Raw genomic sequence first — 24347 nt, forward strand, 5'->3', positions numbered from 1 at the left:
ACTCTTTATTTTCTGTATGGGGGGAAATATGGTGGAGTTAGAGCTGTTGGCTCAGCAAAGTAAATAGAGAGGATATACAGTTTATATTTAAATATATATGCATAGAATATAAAACAATGTACATACATAAGAAAAAAAATAGAATATGTAAAGAAATATGAGAGGATATAAGTTTTACAATGTTACGATACAAGTTTATTACATATTCAGATATATTTACTATATGATGAATAATCATAAATTATATTATTATGACTGATGAATGATTTGAATGATGATTTGATCTGTTATTGTTACTAATTTGATATATTTGGTGCTGGACCTTCTGCTGATAAACAGTGGAATCGGTACTAGACTGGACTGGTGTTAACAAGTGTTACTGACATTATTTCTCTTCAAGACACTTCATACACTCTCAGATTTGTAGCAAATTCTTTAAATGTCCAACTGTCACAGCCGTTTTATCACGTCGGTGATATTTGTGAAATGGGTCGTAAACGGTGTCGTACCAGTCCGAATATCAAGAATTATGTCACTCATTCCTCAAAATGTAAGAGTCAGTTTTTCAACTGTTTTTCGACTGTGACGACTCCAACCTGACACCATGACGATGACTACGACCATGTGACCTGCAGTGACTTTGTTGACGACTTGAGACTCAAATACGTTCAGTTTGGAATCGACTTTTAGCGCCAGAGACTTGTGACTTGCAGAACAAAGACTCTTCTTCACCTCTGCTGCTGATTCACCGCCTCACCTCTTTGCATCATCAGTTTCTTCTCCCGGGAACGTGCCGGGCTCAGGTGGGAGGCGATCTACTCCTGCTGCGATAATCCGCTCAGACGATGTGAAGGCGTTTCCTCGCACTAACACAATTGTGGGCCGAACGTGTTCTTGCGAACACGAGATGAACAAAACCAGAAGGGGGAAAAAAAAAAGACAAGAACACGGTGTCTCTGCCATTCAGAAGCAATACTGTGTGCACTTTCACTTCTTACTTGTCCTCGCACATTAAAAAATGTTCATTTAAGTTCCCCAAACTAAAACTCCTATAAGTGAGTATAGAAAAAAGAAACAGATGAGTACCTTGTTAATGAAGTTGTGGTTGTTCTGAACAGTTTTCTGACCACATCACTGTGTTTCACACTCCTAGAAAGTGGAAGACGAATGTTGCATCCGTATGAATAAGCAGATTTCAGCTTGTGTGCCCATCACATTAAATGACCTCTGTGTGTGAAAGAGAGAGAGAGAGATCACACTGATCTGGGACCAGTTCTTCCCCAACATGAAGGTCTAAAAAGTTAGTGGTTGGAGGGAAACCCTGCAAATGTCTATGTTTAATTTTTTGTGCCAAAACGTTCCAGGTGCACATCACAGTAAACAACATCTTGATATGAGAAATGACATGAGAAATGGTATCATGATAATCTTGGCAAGAAAGTGAATAAAACATGTTTCCCAGAATGTCAAAAAATTAATTTAAATAAAAGGGAAACTTAAAGTTGGCTGTTGAGTCACTGCTTTAAATAGAATAAAAACACACCACAGGTTTATATCGGGGATTTGTGATGTCACAACAAAGCTGCTGTTGCTGTTTACGCACATTTTTGTTTACATGATGCACAATGTGAAAAGTGCTGCTGTTAATTATGTTTTCAAATGTAGGACCGAGCCACGCTATAGCTTCCACTCTTTACGCTAAGCTAGGCTAACAGACTCATGGCTCCTACTAAAGTAAGAAAAAAAAAAGGATCGTAAATGATTTCTCATGTTGCCAATTATTTTTCTTTACGTTTATGATTACCCTAACCTTTACACAGCTATGTTACACTTAAAGCAGAAGTAAGCGGAATATTTATGTTAATATAAGTCTTAAATAGTTCTATCTTCCGACAGCAATCACTTATATAGAGTGTTTGGTCTGAAACACGGGTCTGTCAGTCACTCTGCTCTGCTGTAAGCCGAGGAGAAAACTTTCCTTGTATCCTACAACCTTTATCCAATGAGGAGAGAGAACGGCATAAAGGGCCGGTCCTCTCTGTGTGTGCAGCCAAGGGATGCGCGTGAATGTGGTGACGTAGGGACGAGGGCGGGGACTGCTAACTCCATCTGCTGACAAGAAGTTAGCCAAAACCACCGGATCGCTTACTTCTGCTTTAAGTTGTCTTTTAAATATTTATATAATAGTCGTTTATAGGACTTTTATACTGACGTAAATAAGTACAGCTGTGCACTGAATCATAAAACAACAATTATATGTAACCTGGATGTCATAAGAAAATCTAAAACTGAAGAACCAGAAGCTGCAGTTCCTCTCCTGACCATTAGAGTCAGTCTCCATAGACTTCAATGTTAAAATGTCCTTTAACTTTACAGCAGAAATAAACATGTTTACAGCCTGGTGGTGCAGAAACAGCTTTGGTCTCTCCAGATCATTTCTTCCTTTACGACAAAACAAGCCTCAGCAACAACAGATATATTCACACAATATGTTTAACATTTGGAATCAGTTGCGTCACTTACGTAATTTTAGCCGGGAGTTGTGCCAAGATGGCGACGGTGGAGCATCTCACTCTGAGCTTCCAGACTGCTCTTCCATCTTTATTTACAGTCAACGGTTTTCACCTGCAATTACCATACAATGCCTACTGTAGTAAAACAGTGTTATTCTGCATTTCCCAGAAGATAATGGTCACATGAGTGGAAGATATGTTGAGGTCTTTCTTTGGAAGAAAAAAATAAATAAATAAAATGAAATAAAATAAAATAATAAACTGATTTTTCAGCTCAGTTTGCCCTAGTCAGAGTGCAGATAGATGTGAATTCACATTCATACGAGGTGCAGTTAGTGAGCGAACAGGTGTGGGCTGGTTATGAGCCCTGTGTGGACAGTAGCTAATATAATTGGCCCACAGAGGGTTTTTAAAAAATGACGGTCCCAGCCTTTTACCTGTAGTGGTGTAAACTGCAACATCTTTTTTGTTCTTTCTTCTTTTGAGTGCTAAGAATCAATGCAATTAACCAAGCTTGTTGTCGTTAGTGTTTTTGGAAAAGTTAAAAAAAAAAAAAGAAAAAAAAGGAAAATATAAAATGAAGCCATGCAGTCGCGTTGGAAGCCAACAGTAAATGAGAATGTACCTGCTTTTCTTTTCATACGCTGTTTTTGCACATCGCCGTGGAGAATGTTTCTTCTGAATGTCTGTAACATTGATGAGACAAAAGAAACCAACCGAGCCCTGGTAAACATGTCTTAATAAAAGGAACGTTCACTGTGACTCGCTGCTGTCGCTTCATTTCGCATGCACTGTTTATGTGATAAACATTTAATGTGAGACGCTAGAAAAGTCAAGTTTTTAAGTTGGTGTTAACATATGTATCAGATGATCTGATGACAGGTGTTCAGCTCCAAGTTCAGATAAATGGTAAAACAGTAAATGGACTTGAACTTAAATAGCACTTTTCTAGTTTCTACGACTACTCAAAAAGCACTTTACACTGTTATCCACTTTCACCTATTCACACACACATTCATACAGCGCTGGTTGCTACATGAACATATTGCACATTCACACAGCAATGATACTTTGGGGGCAAGTGTGGGTTCAGTATCTTGCCCAAGGACAATTCGCCACAGCCACTCGTTAACACAACCAAGACATATTCAGAACGGATTGAAACTCTGTTCACTCAGACACATTCAGAGATCGCCTGGTCCACAGATGTCCACATTCCTTTAGCAGAGTGAACTCAAATTATGGCTTGACTACATACGCTACTTAAAGGATCCATCACCTGAAAATCACTTTTTTTCAGGTTATTGCATGTATAACTCAATCTTCTCTGTCACTGACAATAGCTGACATGTTTTCCGGGCAAAGAACTTCACTCTCGCCTCCTCCCCCTTGAATTCACCAGGAGAGGAAAAAAACGCGACTTCTGATTGAGGAGCAGGGGAGGGGGGGTGACTTCCCACCCGCACGCCGTACGCAGCAGCCGGCAGCGGTAGTGGTAGCTGTGAAACAGGCAAAAAGCTGTTTTATTTCCTGCTGTAGCGCTGTTATTATGTCACTTTATTAAGTTTTAATATTTTTTGATGCGAGAAAGTAACCGTTTCGATCCAAATAACGGCTGTTTAGAAGTTCGCTCTGATGTTTTTCGGAGAGAGTGAATCTCCACCTGTGGAGCAACGACCGCGACATCACAGCGGCAGCCAGCCGGTCTGCTGACGTGCTCGGACGGCCAGAACTACGTCGACACCGCGGCGGACAAAACGTTCGTTAATTAACTTACCCGCAGGCTTTTAGAGGTTTACCATCGGCTGGTTAACTTCTTTTTAGGATATAAATGCTGGTCTCACTGATTAAATCTAACAAATGAGGCAGTTTGTTTGAATGAAAAGTGAAGCTTCCTGTGTGTACTGGACAGAGGAGTGGCGCTGCCTGGGGGCTCTGTACAGAAATCACCACATTTGCATCAATAAATACATGTTTTACAATGAACCGATCAGCCTGCATTACATTTTATTTATTTTTTTATATATCCACCTTTTTCTGAACGTCAAAAACGTAAGCCGGTTTTGCTCTTCCGGTGGAATTTTATATTTACGTTTCCATGGTTTCAGTAGTCGCAGTAAATGCATGGAATTTTTTTTTTTTTCAATGACAATCTGTAAAACAAGATCGCGTGTTTCTATCGCGAGAGCAAAATTGGGTACACAAATAGGGATAAATAAAGGTGACTGTTGCATATTATTTCTCAAAAATGTGCATTTAAGACCCTTTCAACACCTAAAATCAATATAAATACCAGGTGATGGATCCTTTAAGGACTACATACTGTAATGAAAGATACAGTATTTATCTACTGATGTCCTCTGAAGGACCGCCTACTCTATTGATGTTCTCTGAAAGGCCGCCTACTCTACTTATATCCTCACTTTACTTACATCCTTTGAAGGACCCCCTACTCTACTAGCAACCAATAGAGGACCGCCTATTCTCCTGATGTCATCTGAAGGACCGCCTACTCTTCTTACATCCTCTGAAGGACCGCCTGCTCTACTAATGTCCTGACGTAAAATCGTCAAGAAAACAAAACATCGCTGATTGTCCTCTCAATCGCCGATAGACGATCGGATTGCTAATCGGCACAACCCTACTGCCTACTCTATTGACATCCTCTGAAGGACCACCTACTCTTCTGATGTCCTCTGAAGGACCGCCTACTCTACTTGCATCCTCTGAAGGACCAACTACTCTGCTGGCAACCGATAGAGGACCACCTACTCCACTGACGGCCTCTGAAGGACCACCTACTCTACTTGCATCCTTTGAAGGACCACCTACTCGTCTGATGTCCTCTGAAGGACCACCTACTCTACTTGCATCCTCTGAAGGACCACCTACTCCACTGACGGCCTCTGAAGGACCACCTACTCTACTTGCATCCTCTGAAGGACCAACTACTCTACTGGCAACCGATAGAGGACCACCTACTCCACTGACGGCCTCTGAAGGACCACCTACTCTTCTGATGTCCTCTGAAGGACCACCTACTCTACTTGCATCCTCTGAAGGACCACCTACTCTTCTGATGTCCTCTGAAGGACCACCTACTCTACTTGCATCCTCTGAAGGACCACCTACTCTACTGGCAACCGATAGAGGACCACCTACTCCACTGACGGCCTCTGAAGGACCACCTACTCTACTTGCATCCTCTGAAGGACCAACTACTCTACTGGCAACCGATAGAGGACCACCTACTCTATTGACATCCTCTGACGGCCCGCTTACTTTACTGATGTCCTCTAATGGACTGCCTACTCTACCAATAAAGAACCACCCACTCTACCGGCGAACTCTAGAAAACCCCCTTGTGTTATTGTCTGTCGTCAAGCGGTAATGAAGACTTTTGGAAAAGGCCCACAGTTACTACCTGATTGGCTCACCAGCCTCAGCTATGGTGGTGAAAACAACACAGATAATTAAATATGAAGTGTGAATGATTTTGTTGATGTACCATCTCCTTGGTCTTGGAGGAGTTGAGAAGGAGGCAGTTCTTATCGAAGGGCTTCATCAGATCTCTGTACTTCCTGATACGCACCACAACAGCTGTGTCATCCCGACTGTTTCTGGATGTTAGAGATAATGGAAACAGAAATGACTGAGACGGAGTGCTTGTTTTCATGTCATCAATAAAGTTTTTTCCTCTGATCTTTGAGTTAAAGCGAGTGAAGATTACACTGTGATGCCACGCTTCAACGATGAGGAAGATAATAATAAGTGATGAGTTACCCTCATGCATGAATCACCTTCAATGACAGGCTGTCGGTAATTTTCCACATGATCTAAGATGATGAAGATATAGAGAAATAGAAATGCATAAAGAAGGGCAGTCAGACAGCGCAGTACCAGCGCATGGTATTTCTAGGCCACCAGGCATTTCTCAGGTCTGTTTGTTAAAGGAATCGATTTACTCTAAATATTCCACTTCCTATTACACATTCTCATATTTCAGTGTTTGTATGTTTTGCTCTTTGCCTCAGGGAAACAGATCTGAGACATGTTTTATTGACAGAGATTTTCTTTGCATCTATATACTTAGCTTTAGTCTCACTGGACTCAAATTATCTTTAAATATTAAATGCCAATTAAAAACCTAGTGTAATCCCAGTCTGACCTTTACTGGGACAATGAATCAAACGTTTATCTAGACAGTTGTGAATTATTAGATGTAGATAGATGCAGAAACTTACAGAACCTAGAAAAGGTCTTACACTTTTGACTGTAATTGTAATGTAGCGAGTTGACCTTATGTTTATAGATTCCCTCTTTCATGTCTACTTCTAATTCAACAAGGTCAGTTTTGATGTTTTTTTCATCCAAAGTTAACGGAACAAAACCTCAGACAAAGTTTGTATTCTGATGCTTTGGGTTTTAGACAGGCTGATGCTTTTTTTTTACCCTAAACCTCTGTTGAGGCAAAGCTTAGTGTCATTGAAAAGCCTGGTTAAGGAAAAACAAAGAGTTCTGGGCATGAATAAAGCATTGACAATATGCTGTTAATACTTTTTTTTAAGAGTCAACATCAAGAAAAGTCGAAGGATGCGTCTCCAGTAAACACATCAAACGCCGTTCGCGTCTGCAGCGCTGAGCACAATCTCGCCGCAGGACGGTGTAAATCCTCGCAGGCTTTTTAGCAACGTTTGATGTGATGCTGCACAGATCAGCTGCTGCAGCCGGCGGTGTGAGATGAAACACGGCAGATATTAGAATAAAGAGGAAGAAGACGAGGAGTAAGAGGAGGAGGAGAGCGCAGAGGAAACACAGCAAACAACTGAAAGGGAAGACGAGACAATGGAAGAGATGCAGGGAGGATGGAGTGAGAGAAAAGTGAGTGGAGGAAAGAAGCACTGAGATGTGAACTAATGACAGGAAGCTCTAGTGTTATGTATCGTCATTATAAGTTAATGGAATAATGGAGTTTCAAGAAAGTAAAGAAAGACCTACAAACTGGAGTTGGGTGAGTTGAGCAAAAAAGATTTAGAAGTAGTTTTGGCAGATGAGTGAATAAATTAATAATTCATATTATAGACTTTAAAGTTAAACGTCTCTTTTATTTCAGATCATCACTGTTCTTATGTACAGTAATATTGGCCACAGCAATCAAAGATATGAGCTAATATACTTCTATTTCTCAGTCTTTCCATGGTATGCCCCCAAAGAATCATCTCAGACAACCACAGATTAACTTTTCTCTTCAATGTCAACACTATTTTTCCAACACTATAGATGCCAAAATAAACTCAGGCAACAGAGATCAATAGTTAAACAGATTTTGTATGTATGGTGTGTAGTGTGACGAAGGTTCACTGCTAAAGGCTTCACGCTCAGGTGATATTTAAAGCTTGAAGTACGAACATTTCTTCAGACATAAAAACGGGTCATGGATGAAAAAGGTGAGAAGGATACGACCCCTCTAGGGGGGAAAAAATTTGAATATTTCATATTTGAAAGCATCAATCTGATGCATTTTGAGAAGAAATTCAAGCAGAACTACAAGATAGTATGAGTGTATGATAAAGTATGGTCACATTATGCTATATAACGTTATTAGTGTTGTCATGATACCAACATTTTGGTACTGGTATTGGTACCAACATGTTTTTTGATACTTTTCCAAATACAAACAGAACACAAAAAATGTCATTATTGACTTTATTTTAATAGAAAATCTTACTTAGAACTATTATGCATCAGTAAATAATCAAAATTTCCATCAATATTAATCTGAACTCTTCCTAAATTAAAACATTAGTGGTCTGTTTAAAAATGAATATCAACTTGTTTTCTTTGCATTATTTGAGGTCTGAAAACACTGCATCTCTTTTTGTTATTTTGACCAGTTGTAATTTTTGGGGGAAATTGTTATCAGTAGTTTATAGAATGAAACACAAACGACCATTTTACTCAAACACACACCTATTGTTTCCCATACGTAGACCAATGTGGTGCAGCGCCACAGAATCAAGACCAAGCCACAAATTGACTCTGCTTTTTTTTTTTTTCATCAACGCAATATCGTTGCGTTAATTCATCTCCGCATAGCGCTCTTTCTCTGTTCGTTCACTCACTCACTCACTCACAGAGAGAGAGAGAGAGAGAGAGAGAGAGAGAGAGAGAGAGAGAGAGAGAGAGAGAGAGAGAGAGAGAGAGAGAGAGAGAGAGAGAGAGAGAGAGAGAGAGAGAGAGAGAGAGAGACGCACGCTAGTGGTGGTAAAAACGAAACTTATCAACCAACTTGCATTAATTAACGAGTCTGTGGCGGCCGTCTCTCTCTAGCCCGCTGGGGCACAGACACAAACGCAGGCACTTGAACAGGTCGCGCTGTAACGGCTCAAATTACAATGCGGCGACTTCGCATCGGCATCACCGCTGCCGCCGCTCTGGACTGCACACCACAACCCAATCAGGTGCTCCCGCGCTTGTGGGTGTGTTCATCTTCTTCCACTTTTTTTCTCTTCTCAATTCAAGGCTCTCGTAATCTATACCTCCAAATCCCGATCACTTGCCACTTGACCCCCCCCCTCAAAAATATTTTCTCATCGGATCTGCACGATTCACGTAGGTCATCTATTTTGGTTTAAAAACGGCGAATTTCGCCGAAAGGTGAGTGATTTTCATGCCTGTTTCTTAGCCTACTATAGAAATAGCAGGTCAAAGGGCACGGGAAGCACATTAAGTGTTCATTTTAACACATTATTCTAATGTTATCAATAAATGTGTTATTTTGACAAATATTTGAGTTTTCTAACTTCAGCCTTTTTTCATACTTTCAGGCCACAATGTTTCATTATCCTCCTGAAAACGTGAAGCTGTGGTGACAAGAAGCTGACAGTGAATGTAATTAAATAATTAAAAAAAAGGAAAAGCAGTGATTAACATTAAGAGACAGAACAAGATGTGTAGCTACTGTAAGTGAACAGCAGCAGTGAGTTTCTCCGCAGGCAGCAGGAACCAGGAGTCGTACGTATCTGCAGGTTAACGAGCACCGTCTACTGTGACTCTGATGAATGAACTAATCTGACAAGCCCCCGCAGGCTCGCGGCCGGGTGGGCGCGCGGGTCTCTTTGGCATTCCTCTGAGGTGTCGGTGTAAACTCAATATGTATCAAACTCACACAAATACCAAGAGATTTGTTTGTTCGGGAGCTAAGAATAAGCAGCGTTACTGTAGAGAGAGGAGGGAGTGTGTGGAGGTGAGAGGAGACGGAGAGAGGAGAGATTAGGTTGGAGAACGGGAACTCGGAGAGGGTGATAGGAGATTAAAGGAGGAGAGGTGGGAGGACGTGAGGAGTTGTGGAATTAGAGGATGATGGACAAATCCTGTGGCATTGAACAGAAGTCGAAATGATTCATGTATTAAATTGAAAACAGTCAGAACAGGAGATATGAGATCATTAAACTGTCTTCTGTTCTTTCTCCGCCTCTCCTCCCACTGTATAAACAAGTATAAATCATCCAAGATGCATTTCACAGCAGCTTTTGTGTGACAAAACAGATTCACAAATGCACAAAAATCCATTTCACTACAAAAAAAAACAAAGAAAGAAAAAGTAGAAGCAGCCTCTGAGGTGTGATTGTGTCAATGATCAGCTTCAATTCGAGTGTGGTCGCAGTCAATGGAGACGACAGAGGGCCGAAGACGAGCCGTTAATGGACTCGTGTGTCCATTTGTGTGGGCGGCTGTAAAGAAGTTCACTAATCAAACAGTCGGCGGTTTGATCCCTGGTTCCTGCAGTCCACAGGGACCAGTGATGAGGCGCTTTCAGTGGTTATTACGGCCAGAAAAACTCTCTATATAAACTCATCAGCCACTTTATTAGGTACCAGTCCAAAGGGTCAGAATTTGGTGTAAACAACATGAAAACCTGGATCCATCCTGCCTCGTATCAACGCTCAGGTGTAAAGATGTGAGGATCTTTTCTCTGCAACACCAACTGATCATTGTTAAAAGGGATAGTTCACCCCAAAATTCAAATTGCACTCACTTTCTACTCACCCTCATGTCGACTAAGGGTTGGGAGAAGTTTCAGAGTCCTCCGTGGCTTCTCTGAGTTACAGGGGGTCTCGGCGTAGCAGTGCATACGCATATAACGGTTGCAAATGGATACCAACTGTCTTCGTAACAAAAAGACACCAAAAAACATCCAAATACCTCCATGCTGCTCATATGTAATGTCCGTCTTATATTGAAGCCCCAAAATGCGAAATTGTCCCGAAAAAAATTAAATAAGTCTATTATTCAAGCTTGTTTGTAACGGAAGCTCCTCTTCGCCGGTTCATCAAATTTGGACGAACCAGGGTCTTTCCTCTTCCCAGTTCGTCCAAATTTGACGAACCGGGAAGAGGAGCTTCGAGAAGCTTCGGCTACAAAACAAGCTTGAAATATACACTAATAGACTATTTTTTTGTCGGGACAATTTCGCATTTCGGGGCTTCAATACAAGACGGACATTACATACGAGCAGCATGGAGGTACTTGGATGTTTTTTGGTGTGTCTTTTTGTTACGAAGACAGTTGGTATCCATTTGCAACCGTTATATGGACATGCACTGCTACGCCGAGACCCTATGCAACTCAGAGAAGCCACGGAAATTTCAATTTTGGGTGAACTATCCCTTTAAAGGAACCTCAGATCAAATAAACCCTGACAAGAAGCAGCAATGGCATCCAAATATATCCCCAAGTTTTTGTTGGGGCTACCTACGAGTCACCTCAGTGTAGTTTAGCGTGTCAATAGAGGATGTAATTCCTGTAATTCCAGCAGCAGGTGAAGAAGCTCAACGAATGATGGAGAACGAACACCTACAACTCCTCCATCACCTCCCACAAGGACAAAGCCGACTGCAGAGCATCACTCTGGCTGCTGAGAAGCTGACTGGCTGCGATCTAACGTCCCTCCAGCACCTGTTCATCTCCAGCATCTTGAGGTGAGCAGGTAAGGTTGAAGTTAAAGGGATAGTTCAACATTTTGGCAAATTGGCCCATTGCCATAATCGCTATAGTCATAGCAGTAGGGTCGTTAACTTTATTTGTCGGTGCAAGCTATTTTTAGAACAGCGGAGCGGAGCGGCAGGCTGCTCAGGGCTACGCTACAGAGGCTAAAGGAATTTCTTGGTTTCCCTCATCAAACTCATCAAATACAAAACTCCAAAATGCTTTCATGGACAAGTTGTGACCTGCATCATCACCACGCTATGAGATAATAACACAACGTTACGAAACGGAGCCATTTTCGAGGTAAATACAGAGTCTGCTTGCTAAAAAACTGTCCCTGAACGCAACGTGCATCAGCGGTTTTGCATGAATTTACCTATAAAACAAATCTGTCTCGTAACGTTCCGTTATTATCTCATAGCGTGGTGAATGTGCAGGTCACAACTTGTCCACAACATCGTTTTTGAGTTGTTGGATTGTGTATTTGATGAGTTTGATGAGGGAAACCAAGAAATTCCCTTAGCCTCCATAGTATAGCCCTGAGCAGCCTGCCGCTCCGCTCCACCGTTCTAAAAATAGCTTGCACCGACAATTAAAGGTAACTAACCTACTGCTATGACTATAGGGATTATGGCAATGGGCCAATTTGCCAAAATGTTGAACTATCCCTTTAAGCCGGTGACTTTCACAAAAGGCCTTTTAATATGGAAGACCCATGAGACCTCGGTCCATGCAGATTTCCATTTCCATCCGAACCCACGGAGCCAAAACTGTCCAGTAGCGTAGAGAGAAGACTGTTTTTCTACTGTTTTTTTTATTTTTATTTCATGTAAGTGGAGGATTCAAGTTATCATTGAAAAACATTTGAGTTACAAACAACACAAGATATTAGAAATCCCCCTTTTTTGTAATATTTAATCATCCTGCAACAGCAGTGAAATCATCTGTGTCTGGCTGCTGCTTTTTAATTAAAGGAGCGATTGGCCGTACAGCTCACGGCGAGAACTGATCATCCTCTTAGACAGAAAACGCACACTATCCCCAGCTCGGCTCGGCTCGGCTCGGCTCGGCTCGGCTCAGCTCGCGTTTTGAAATGGAAAACAGTTGAGAAATCCGTGAGAGTGAGAGTCCTTTAAGCTGAGAGTCCACAGGGAAGATTCTCCTTATCTCCCTGTTCTCAGTGAAAGGTGGCTGCAGCTGCATCTTCCTGACGGCGCCCACAGAGACGCCCCCCCTCCCTGAAAACTTCAAAATACTTCAGCTTCACCCAGAACGAGACTCCAGCAGGTTTTCAACAGCAGGAGCCACAATAAACTCTTCACGCGAGCATCTGTCCAATTTCCTAAAAGCTTGAGGTGCAGCGCCTCAGCTCTGCCTGGACAGGCCGTTGTTGCGGTGTAATATTTTACATTTATGGCTATTATAGACTTTCATAAAATCTTCCTCCTTCTACAAATGTGAAGGTGAGTCAAAGTCGAAGTGTTGTGGTTAGTTCTTGTGTCTGTAACAGTAAATGACTTCATGGTTTATTATTCATGGGCGGTGTAGTTGAATGATTCATTTTTTATTAAAGCTGGGTTCTGCAAAAATCTACGTTGACCTTGAGAGCCACCTACAAATATAAATATATTCATTCATTCGCTACTGTAGACAACAATCAATATCTGTGACAAGTCCCGACATAGCTTTGTGTGTTTTTAAAAAGGGGCAATGAGGGGTTTTGGAAAGCTAAATGTTTTCACACTACATTTCCCATGAGCCTCAGCGCGCACGGTGAAATTCTTGGACCGGCGCAAGACGGACAAAGCGAAAACATTTGCCAAGAATGTTTTCATTCATCAAGAATGAAAGTCGGATGGGGCGGCGTTTAGCTCACTTGGTAGACCTGCCACCCCATGTTGAGGCTGCGGTCCTCGCTGCAGGCGGCCCCGGTTCGAATCCCGCATCGAGCGTCCCTTTCCTGCTTGTCATTCCCCCTCTCTGCCTCCCCATTTCCTGTCTCTCTCTCTTTTTCTCTACTGTGCTGTTAATAAAAGGCAATAAAAAGCCCCCCCAAAAATATACTTAAAGGTTGAATATGTAGAATATTTATTAAAAGCTATATTTTTTCAAAAATAATACATCCATGGGGCCTTTAGAGGGGTACAGAATAAAAGTATTGCTTTTCCATAAAAAATTTTTTTTTAGTCTGAATTAATATTTAAATTTTTTTTGACGGGCTCGACAATGACTTTCTGTCAACGTTCTGTTTACATTCGTACCTGCACGTAGCCGACATGTGGCTCAGTTCTCCTCTGTTTTCCTGCCTCCTCCCGGTCGGATGCGTTTGTTTCCAACCAAGCCTTTTTAATAATCAATCGGTGGATCAATGGATTATCATATACATGTTAGGATGGGTGTATTTGTGTAGTCTTATCTGTCATAAACATGTTTACTGTCACGGACTCCCGGTGCCACCGAGAGTCTCCTTTTTTTAAATTTTTTTTTCCCAACTTGAGGAGAGCAGTGACAGCGGAGGCTCTGAGGCTCTGAGCAGCAGCGGTGTGGAAAGCAGAGAGCCTCCACTCTCCCTGTAACAAGCTACAAGTCATTTATTATGCTGTTAATGACGGTAAAAATGAAACATAAGGTAAATATCCTGCTTAGCTCTCCTCCTCTGCTGTCCTCGGATCAGAGCGGAGTCCCTAGCAACGGCCCGTTTTACCTAGCAACGGTCTGGCAATCGACTGCTGGAATTCTTTTTCTGTTGTTGCTCTGGTAATTCTACATAGTCAACCTTTAAGAATGAAAGTCAGAGGTTGACGAAGACAATCAGATACCGTTGTAGTTCCGACCATGAACGGCGATTCGGCGGCGTTATTCCCATGACCCGCCGGGCAGCGTCCACGAAACCTAAAGTAGGAAATGCTGGGCGAGTCGACCACTAATAATAATAATAATAATAATAATTATAATAATAATAATTATAATAATAATAATAATAACAAAATAACGATAGAGACAAAACAATATATTGATCGAAAATGGACCCATTAACGTAGATTCATCCACATTAATATGATACTTTTTTATAACCTCATACAAAGTCCTTGTTGTCCCTTTAAGTGAAACATGTTGGGATTATCGGTACAACATCGATATTGGCCAATAATAACTTTAAAAGTCTATTATCATCATCATCATCATCATCATCATCATCTGCAGATATGTGGAAGTACTTGAAGTATCTGAAACAAGTATCAGCAGGACAAATAGTTCTTCTTCTACTTAATGACAGAAAAAAAAAAAATTGGAATCTATCATGGCAAATCATCAGTCAAAATGAGTTTGAAAATATTTGAGGATTGCATATCGGCAAAAATCAAATAGTATCACACGTCCCTGAAAACACCCAAAATCAGGTGGATCTGAAAGTCACTCTGACATCTGACGACTTTAACATTACGGCCACTTTGACACCGAGCTTTGTGACGTGTGTGTGGTCGATGCAGCCGACTTAGTTTCCAACAAATCAGCGAGCGGTGAATAGGTGTAATCAGAGTGTCTTCTGTGTCCAGACGGTAATAACAGAAAAAGAGAAGTCATTTCAGTGGCGGGCAGGAGGAGGAGGAGGAGGAGGAGGAGGAGGAGAAGCCGGGGAACTCTTTGTCCTCACAACAGGAGGCGGCGGCAGATGAAAGCGAGAATTAACGCCGACCGAGGTTAGAAAGTGAAAAAACACATGCAGCAAGGAGTTCAGAGGGAAACTTTGACCAATAAAACAATTCCATATTCATTCCTTCCACTGCACCACAACTCAAGCATGCACGCACTCTATAATGACCAGCTCATCTAAAATGCATGGCGCTTTTGTCTGAATACATCGGCCTGCATTAAGCACACTCCCCTGCTCCCACATGGGTTAATGAAATTCCATCTCCAGCTGACCGTAAGTGCAGCTTTACGGGGGGAAAATTAACCCCGACGGACCTTTTCCTCCCCTTTCCCAATCCAATTGGCCTCCTTCTCATTTGTATCATTTAGGCAGCGGGCGAGATTACCCAGACTGCTTGTGTGGTGAATGTTGAAGAGCGTTTGCACTTGGGGGGGAACGTGGTGGAGAAGAGGAAGAATACAAACCAAGCGTACGTAGATGGTCCAAGCAGCAGCTCCCGACCCGACCCAGCGGTCTGGATTTACATTCTGCACAGCCGACGGTTACAGCCACTACAACAAGATTTTAGAAAATGCTGACAACTCTTCTTCTTTTAATTTGAAAACTCTTGACATCGTAATTTTTAGTTTGACAGAGCAGAAATTCAAACTCTTTGACTCTCTTCCTGATTGGTCTTCATTCACCACTTCCCACCAATCATTAGCCCTCAAGGCTAAAACATGCAGCATCAATTAAGTTAATTGTGAAATATTGGGAAATGACAATTGAAATTCCGGTGATGTATTTTCAATCAAATGATTATTATCATACAATCGTTTATCAATGAAAAATAATTGCTACTTTATTTGCTATCCACAAATTCTCCAAAACTTGAAAATTTCATACAACACTGATGTGCTTTTCCAAGGTCATACTCGGGTTTCACAACTCCCGATCTTACCTGCATCTAACCAGGTTGTGTATTTACATTTTTAACCTTTATTTTGGTGATTAAAGGATGTTGCAGATATGACTATAAAAAAACAGACATACTCAGTCACAGATTTCTACCAAACATCAGCTCAAGAGATTGAAAATAGAAGAACCAGAAGCTGGCGTGGCCTCTTTTGAGTGACAGGTGGATGAACTTGTACGAACCAAAGCCTCAGCTCCACATTCACCCCTCCCCTCCAATTTGACGACTCCCAGTCTCAATAAGCTCTGATCTCAAACACACAAGAGTTTGTAATAGAAGCAAAAAGTGACAGCTGATCTGAAAAAAAAAAAAAAACCTTTGTGTTGTATTTCCAAGCCTTTAGCAGAGAGCAGCTGAACAGAACCATCTTTAAACTGACACAACATCTCTCTGCTGATCAGAGTTTGACCGGCATCAGCTCCGCCCGGGAGAATCAGACCTGTCATCAGAAATAACAGTGGACCAAGTAGAAAAAATACTACAGAAGTAAAGAACGAATAACAAAAGAGTGACCTGACTCCAGTAGCCTAGCTGTTGTTTCTTAAATAAAAAAGGTTTCATTTTAGATAAATCAGCCAAAAGTCTGCTTTTCACACAGCTTCACTCTAGACCAGGGGCTCTCAACTAGTCTCATTCTGGGACCCACATTTTCCCATGGTCATTAAGTCGCGACCCACTTTTATAGAATTCAAACCAAGAATTTTTTTTAAAGCCTTTAAAAAACTCATTTTGTACAGAAGTGAATAAAAAAATTGCACACACAAACTGCACAAAATGGAGACCAACAAAACGATATAATTGACTTCTAATGCATCTCTGCATTCAGAGCATATTCACAAAAGTGAATAAATATCAAATTGCACAAAATAAAGACCCACAAAACAAAACAAGATTCACTGCATTCAGGCCACATTAATAAGAAACTGATATCTTTGCATTCAGAGCAAATAATAAGAAACTGAGGAGGACCATTACAACTGCATGTGTCCACGTGTCTCGTGCCTTTCAATATAAGTTATTTTTCCAAAATAAAATACATGTCCAATATCAGATGTGCATTAAATATTTTACTTTTTTGACCAGCTGTCCGCGACCCATCCAGAACGGTCCCGACCCACCAGTTGAGAACCACTGCTCTAGACTTTAACATTAGGCTACTTTACATTTTGACATTTATTATAACCAACCAGGACTGTGCTGAATACTGTACAAATTATGTCTAATGTTAAAACAATGAAACCACAAAAGTTGCTTTTACCCATTTTCATATATCTATACAAGAGCCTGTATTTGTTTTCTTTCACTTTCATGTATTGTATTCAATAAGTAGCTACATAACAAAAAGAAAGGATGCAGGGACAGTAAACAACACGGAGTAAACAACAGAGAAGTGGACCTGAAACCGGATAAACGGAGCTCCTTACCTGGGCTGTTCTCTGCACCTGAGAGACATGCTCTCCCCGCTGCTGCTGCCTTTCTTCTTCTTGTTAGCGGGGCTAATGCTAACTAATAGCTCGAGAGACCTCGGTGTTTCCCGCCTTTAGTGCCGTATCCCGGTGGAACTTAGGAAAACTCCGCCTGTGTAACCATGGTAACCAACCGTCTGAAGAGCCGTTGTTGTTGGTGAGCTGCTCGGCCGCTTCACCGCCGCCATCTTGCCTACACCGGATGGCGCCAAACTCCCGCGGAAACGTCGTCTACCTGTCACTCAAAGAGGCCACGCCCTCAATAGGTGGTTTTTACCTTCTTTTTACGTCTATGGTTTTTACATGGAGCCAAATAGAGCGATAGATATAACATGTTATCCACCTTTTTAGCCTACATGTGCCACTGCTTTCATTCAGAACATACGTTTTACAGTCGTGTGGGATGTACTGAGTGTTTTTAACGGGCGTTTCCGACCCAAACAACCCGGCAGGATGCGCTGGTTCAGGCCGAAATTATATACAAATGACTCAGGTCATTTTGTCTCTTTTTTGGCCAAGTTCGGGCCAAGAATTGATGCTGGTGAGGCGGCCACGTCGAGCCCGGGCTTCAACAAATGAAAGAAAATGAGAAAATTCAGTGATGGAAATAATCTACCATGTGGCCGAAACTCAGGTCAGCAGCTTCTAAAGCAAATAAACCTTAACATTTTCATTTTTTGTTAGTTCATCGATTTTTTTTTTCAGTCAGAATTAATGTTGTTATGAGACAGACTGTTTCTTTCATTAAATGACAGCAGTAAATCTGTTTTTTATTTGCTGCATGGCACTTCACAGCATAACACCGTCTTTAAATTGGATTTGTGGACAGTTTCTCTTCTGGTTTTCTGTTTTATCAAGACAACTGAATCCACTGTTAAAGTAATGACAAAATACAATAGGATGATGTTATCCTCATGTAAACAAATGTGAGATTTCTGTACATTTTAATTGAACTGTTATAGTTTCAATTTGGTTATAATAAACTGAAGTACCTCCTGGTTTTGAAGTCAATAAGATATCATTTTATTTGCCCAGTTAAATAAAGACAACCCAGTGTGGAAACTGGATACGTTTCTGTTGATAATTGCGACTTCTTCAGACACGTAGAAAATAAGGAAATAAAAGAAGTGATGTGGACAAAGAGCTCGGTCCAGTGTTTTACTTGAACCCTCAGTGGAATCAAAAGAAATTGTTTTGGCAGCTGCGTGAAAAAGACAATGAAACACACAAGGAGACTTTGAATGTTATTTATTCTGAGCAAGGAAATAAAGAAAAACCAACGAGTGCTAAGATGAAAATGTCCATTTGTTTTGTTTTTTTGTAATGAACTAAAACCGACGATTAATTGTAAAATAATTAACTTAATTCGTCTTTGAGTTTTAGCACATGAATCCATCCACGGGTGACAGAATAATTGTTTAAAATAAGGTGTGTATGTGTGTGTGTGTGTGTGTGTGGATGTTTACACTTGCAACACAAACAGCTGTAACACGTCCTTTACACATAAGGCTCAGACTGTCACATCAACACTGGAGACATTCAACAGTACAGAAGCTTCATGATGAACTTACAGTACATGTGTTCGCCTTCGTCCACCGGAGCAGACGTATGGGTTTTTAATAATGCGATTCCTACCTACAGCGGTTCAGTTGACTTTTATTTATTTTACATACTTATTATTACATTATATTAGAAGCAGAGGAGTCTCTCTGTAATCAAGCTGAAATAGAAGTTAGAGTTATTAGTAACTCTTCCAAATGCATGCCGTGTGAATAAAATAAAAAAAAACTATTAAAAAAAAAAAAAATACAGATTCATTAATTTAGTAAATACATTAAAACATAAAAACACATAAAAAAAACCCCCAACAACAAGTGGATAAAAAAAATAAAAGTTTTAAAGACAAGAACGAACAGAAGAGGTCCCACAGAAACACAGAGGAACTAAGTTTGATTTGTTCAGACACTGGATTGGGTATCGGTGAGGAGTTGATTGATTCTCGTCGTTGCTCATCAATTTGATCCGATTTGATTTGAATCCGATCAAAGCCGGGATTTATTTATAACATAATTAAAAACACAGAAGATCCTCGTCTTGTTTCGTCTTTGTTGCACAAAAAAAAGAAAAGAAAACAGCTCCCTTTGGTTTTATTAGTTTGTTGGTGTTGTTGTTGTTGTTGTTAACGATGTTCAGGCACAAACACACAAAGATCATCTCACCTCCTCTTTGTCTCTTTGTTTTAATTTACACTTTGAACTAAATTGTTGTTAGTGGCACCGAGTTAACATTGGACTTCAGCTGTTTCCATAGTAACCGACAACAATAAAACCGTAGTAATATAAACGACCACTTTATGCGAATGTAAAGCCTCTGTGTTCCCTTCTTGATCGTGGTTTATTATTAGTCAACTCTGCAGCAACAATGGCACTAATGTAACGACGCAGTAATAAATATTTGTGTGCATGTGATTATTATAGGATGAAGCGCTAACACTTATTAATAATAATAAATACACACCGTTAATACTAATAGCGTGTAGTTACTCTGACGTGTTACAGATGAAGCTCCTGTTGCTACGAGATTTTCGAAGAAGTCGTGATTTGATGAAGCGAAAACCGAGAAGCACAACTCACGAAAGAACACGCGGTTCTCACTTCGATACCCAACCATGTTTAAAATAAAATAAAAAACTCCCCAAGTTGTCTTTTTGCAACACTGATTATTAAATTACAAGTACTCGATTTTTAAAGTTTGTGTCTAAAACTAGAGTCAGGGTAGCGGCTGTCTCACTGAATAAGGCATAAATCAAAGTGCAAGAAAATAAGTCCTTTTTTTGTTGTTGTTGTTGTTTTCTTTAAATTCTTCCTTTTTTTTCTGAATGACGTGAAGCTAAAAGCTAAAAGAGGAAAAGTTGTTTGGGCTTGAAGGTTAATAAGTAAGAGTCTGCGTCTAATCTGGATGTTAGAAAAAGATTTTAAAAGACCAAATCGATACCAGTTGATGAGGTAGTTTGATTTTCTGACTGACACATTAAAACATGGATCTGTTTGGCTGTGAAACGACCACACGCCCGCGAGAAAAACCCCTCGATTCTGAAAATCTTTATCATCATCATCATCATCTCCCAGTTGGAGGAATTACGCAACTTTTTTTTTCATTTTTCCTTACCATAACTACGTCATTGTTATCGTTAGATTGCACTAAAGTGGCTGGATCTGAAAAAACACTGGTGACATAATGAACCACGACATTAAGCACCGCCCATCCTCTCGCCTTCGCACTACTCCCATGATGAATAGTTTTCACTAACATGGCCGACGTGTCCCGACAGCAGCAAATGAAAAGGAGAGAGAGAAAATTCAAATGTGCCCTAAAAATGGTTTCTAGATGTCCCCGGTTTGGGTCGCAGACAGTCACTGGACCAGGTAGGTGGAGAACGTCTCTTCGTGTTTCTGCGTGTTGCGGGCGATGATCTCCACCACGGCGATGTACGTCCCCGTGAGGAAGCCGACGAGCCCGACCACGCTGATGACCACGTTCTTGGCCGTCACCAGCGGCGACAGGCCCTCCGTGTGGAAGGCGATGATCTGCAGCAGCGGCGGGAAGATGAGCGCCAGGAAGCTGCTGCTGACCGAGCCCACCAGCGAGATGACCAGGTCCAGCTCCGGTATCAGGATGGCGAGGGCGCCTGGAGGAAGAGAAGAGAAGAGAGGGAGGCTCTGGTTCAGTATCGCAATTTAAAGCAATCAAACTTTATTTGTAGAGCTCTTTTTGGTGACCCTTTAATTTACAGGCCGTTAATTACGTGATATTGTCATAACTAAATCCATAAAGTATACCTGCAGCTGTCCCAGCCAAAGCTCTCTCTGATCCTGTCACCTCACTAATGTCACTAACACCGTCTGTTATTGTTGTTGTTTTGTTACTGTCTCATTTATGGTTGTCTAGTATTACTGTTTTTTTTTTTTATTAGTGTCTCTGTCCTTAAATAACTTGTTGTATGTCACTGTACGTCAAACTAACTGTCATTCTGTGGTATGTCATTGCATTATGTTGGCCTATTGTCTCTATTCTTCTTTTCTTTTGTGTCACTGTTGTTGTATGTGCTTTTATTGTCTATATTTTAATGTTATACTCCCCCTCTCCCTTCCCCTTAGGAGGTCTTTCACCTCCTACCAGGCCATTGCCTTAATAAGAATATATTCTTAGCAATTCTTACCTGGTAAAATAAAGGTTTACTACTACTTACTACTACAAGAAATAGCCTAGAAATAACGTTCGATTTCATGGTACTATCATGTTTTTCATTAAGAAAAAAGATTACATATGCTTTTTCATGCTTTAAATTTTTTTGGAAAAGGCCAGATTTTCTCTCCACCAAGTCCTAGACCAATTGACCATTACTTCTGGGCTATTTCTATGCAATCAATCGTTATTTCTAGGCTGTATTTCTTGACATTATCACATAATTCACATCCTGTAAATTAAAGGGTTACCCACTTTTCATGCAGGAAGCAGCTCACAGTGCTTTTCATGATGATAAAAAAAATAAAAAAAATAATAAAAACAGAAATAGGACATGGACACATATGGACATATACACATACATGCATTCACACACCCAAAAATTAAACACAGAGTTAAAAATATTGAGGAAACCCTCTCTTACAGTACACGCGACAATTTGTACTTTGCAGTGGGGAGAACACTAACGAGTGGATAAAAACTGAGATAAATAAAATAGGTAAATGGATTGGAATAAAATAAAATAAGAATAAATAGATAAAATAAAATATTCAAAGGAATAAAAATGGAGATACTGCTTATAACTATAAGAATAGTGCTATTAATCTTAAAATAATATAATTCAGTTAAACGCCAGAACAAGAAGGTAGGTCTTCATTTTGCTTGATTATATCATGGCAGGTGGATCCACATCCAGACCTGAGCTCGGACACGAGCTTTTGAACTGAGACCTACTTACTTTTTTCTGTGTAAACTTAAGCAAGACAGACTTTTGTACACCTTTTTTTGACATGTGTAAAGGAGAAGATCAACAGCTGACACTGCGAATCAGAATAAACTCCCGCACACCGTCTTCACTTGTCACATTGTTTCTAATAAATCCAGATCACAAGTGAAGACAGTGTGCGCCAGGAGTTTATTCCGAGTCTGTGTGAACCAGAAATGCTGGAAACTACTAAAAACTCCTAACTAACTAACTAATACTGCTCCAGAGAAAAGCTCCAAACACTTCTAGAAAAACCCAAAGAGATAAACGTCTTGTCTGAGGTGAAAAAGCCTTGTATGATTTACAGCTTTTATCTATAAAAGTAAGGAACTGTGTTGGATATAAGTTACTTTATTGTGACTCCAACATGCAGACATGAAATAACAAAATTTGAACTCGAGGACGGAGAACCACAATAAATAGAAGTAGAAAAATAGAATAAATAGACAACTAAATCTAGCTTTAAATAACAACTGTTCAGCCTTAACGCTGCGCAGTCTTCTACCGGACGACTACTGTAGAGTAAAGTCTTTATTGATGGATGCTGAGTTTGTGTTTAAACTGAAAATGTGCAGCAGAAAAAAACACTATGTAAAAAGAAGAAGAAAAAGAGTGATTGTGGGACTGTGAGAGGGACAAATAGAAGACAAACAGTGACCTTTGGCCTCTGTATGAATCCCATCATATCCATCCTCTGTATCTCTGTCACACAGCAACGATCAGGTTTAATAGACGAGTCTGACGAGGAAACGAGTTCCTTCATTTTCATCTTCTCGGCTGCACACGAGTGGTACAGTAGATAACAGGTAAGGTAAAAAAAAAGAAAAGAAAAAGGAAAGGGGTTAGGATGAGAAATGAGGCAAATCGACGTTGGGAATAAAGGGAAGGAGAGAGAGGAGGAGTAAAAGTGATGGATGAGGAGAAGGAGGAGTGACGGGGAGGGCAGAGAGCGAAGCGCCGGTGATTGTGGGTGATTGGTTTTTTACTCGTTGTGTTGTTGATGCTTCTAGTTATCGGACGGAGACGACGGCGGAAGGAAGGAAGGACGAAAGGAAGGAAGAAAGGACAAGGGAAAGAAGGAAGGAAGGAAGGATAAAGGAATAGAAGGAAGGAAGGAAGGCAGGAAGGAAGGAAGGACAAAGGGAAAGAAAGAAGGAAGGACAAAGGGAACGATGGGAGGAAAGAAGGAAAGATAGATGGAAAAGGAAGGAAAGAAAGATGGAGGGAGGGAGGGAACAGAGGTCAACTGGATCAAAGATGGAAGGAAGAAGAAGGAAGGATGGAAGGAAGTTAAGAAGGAAGAAGGGATAGATGAAAGGAAGGAAGGAAGGACAAAGGGAAAGATGGAAGGAAGGATAAAGGGAAAGAAGGAAGGAAGGAAGGAAGGGAGGAAGGAAATTAGGAAGGATGAAGGGATAGATGAAAGGAAGGAAGGAAGGACAAGGGAAAGAAGGAAGGAAGGAAGGAAGGAAGGATAAAGGGATAGAAGGAAGGAAGGAAGTAAGGAAGGCAGGAAGGAAGAAAGAACGAAGGACAAAGGAAACAATGGGAGGAAAGAAGGAAGGGAAAAAGGAAGGAAAGATAGATGGAAAAGGAAGGAAAGAAAGATGGAGGGAGGGAGGGAACAGAGGTCAACTGGATCAAAAGAGGAAGGAAGTTAAGAAGGAAGAAGGGATAGATGAAAGGAAGGAAGGAAGGACAAAGGGAAAGATGGAAGGAAGGATAAAGGGAAAGAAGGAAGGAAGGAAGGATAAAGGGA

The 24347-nt window shown here is 40.8% G+C and overlaps 1 protein-coding gene across 2 annotated transcripts in view; it reads right to left on the reverse strand.

Annotated features, from left to right (window-relative positions):
• Positions 1-20422: 20422 nt before the first annotated feature.
• slc36a1 (solute carrier family 36 member 1) overlaps positions 20423-24347 on the reverse strand; it is a 67889-nt gene continuing 63964 nt past the window's right edge. For both annotated transcript variants that reach the window (XM_085788960.1, XM_085788959.1), the window contains one exon: positions 20423-21265. In XM_085788960.1, the coding sequence (XP_085645086.1) occupies positions 20991-21265 (275 nt within the window). In that variant the 3' untranslated portion in view covers positions 20423-20990. The remainder of the gene's footprint in view (positions 21266-24347) is intronic.

This window comes from Trachurus japonicus, chromosome 10 (assembly GCF_045865225.1).
Source record: "Trachurus japonicus isolate A0001 chromosome 10, Traja_1.0".
Classification (NCBI taxonomy): Eukaryota; Metazoa; Chordata; class Actinopteri; order Carangiformes; family Carangidae; genus Trachurus; species Trachurus japonicus.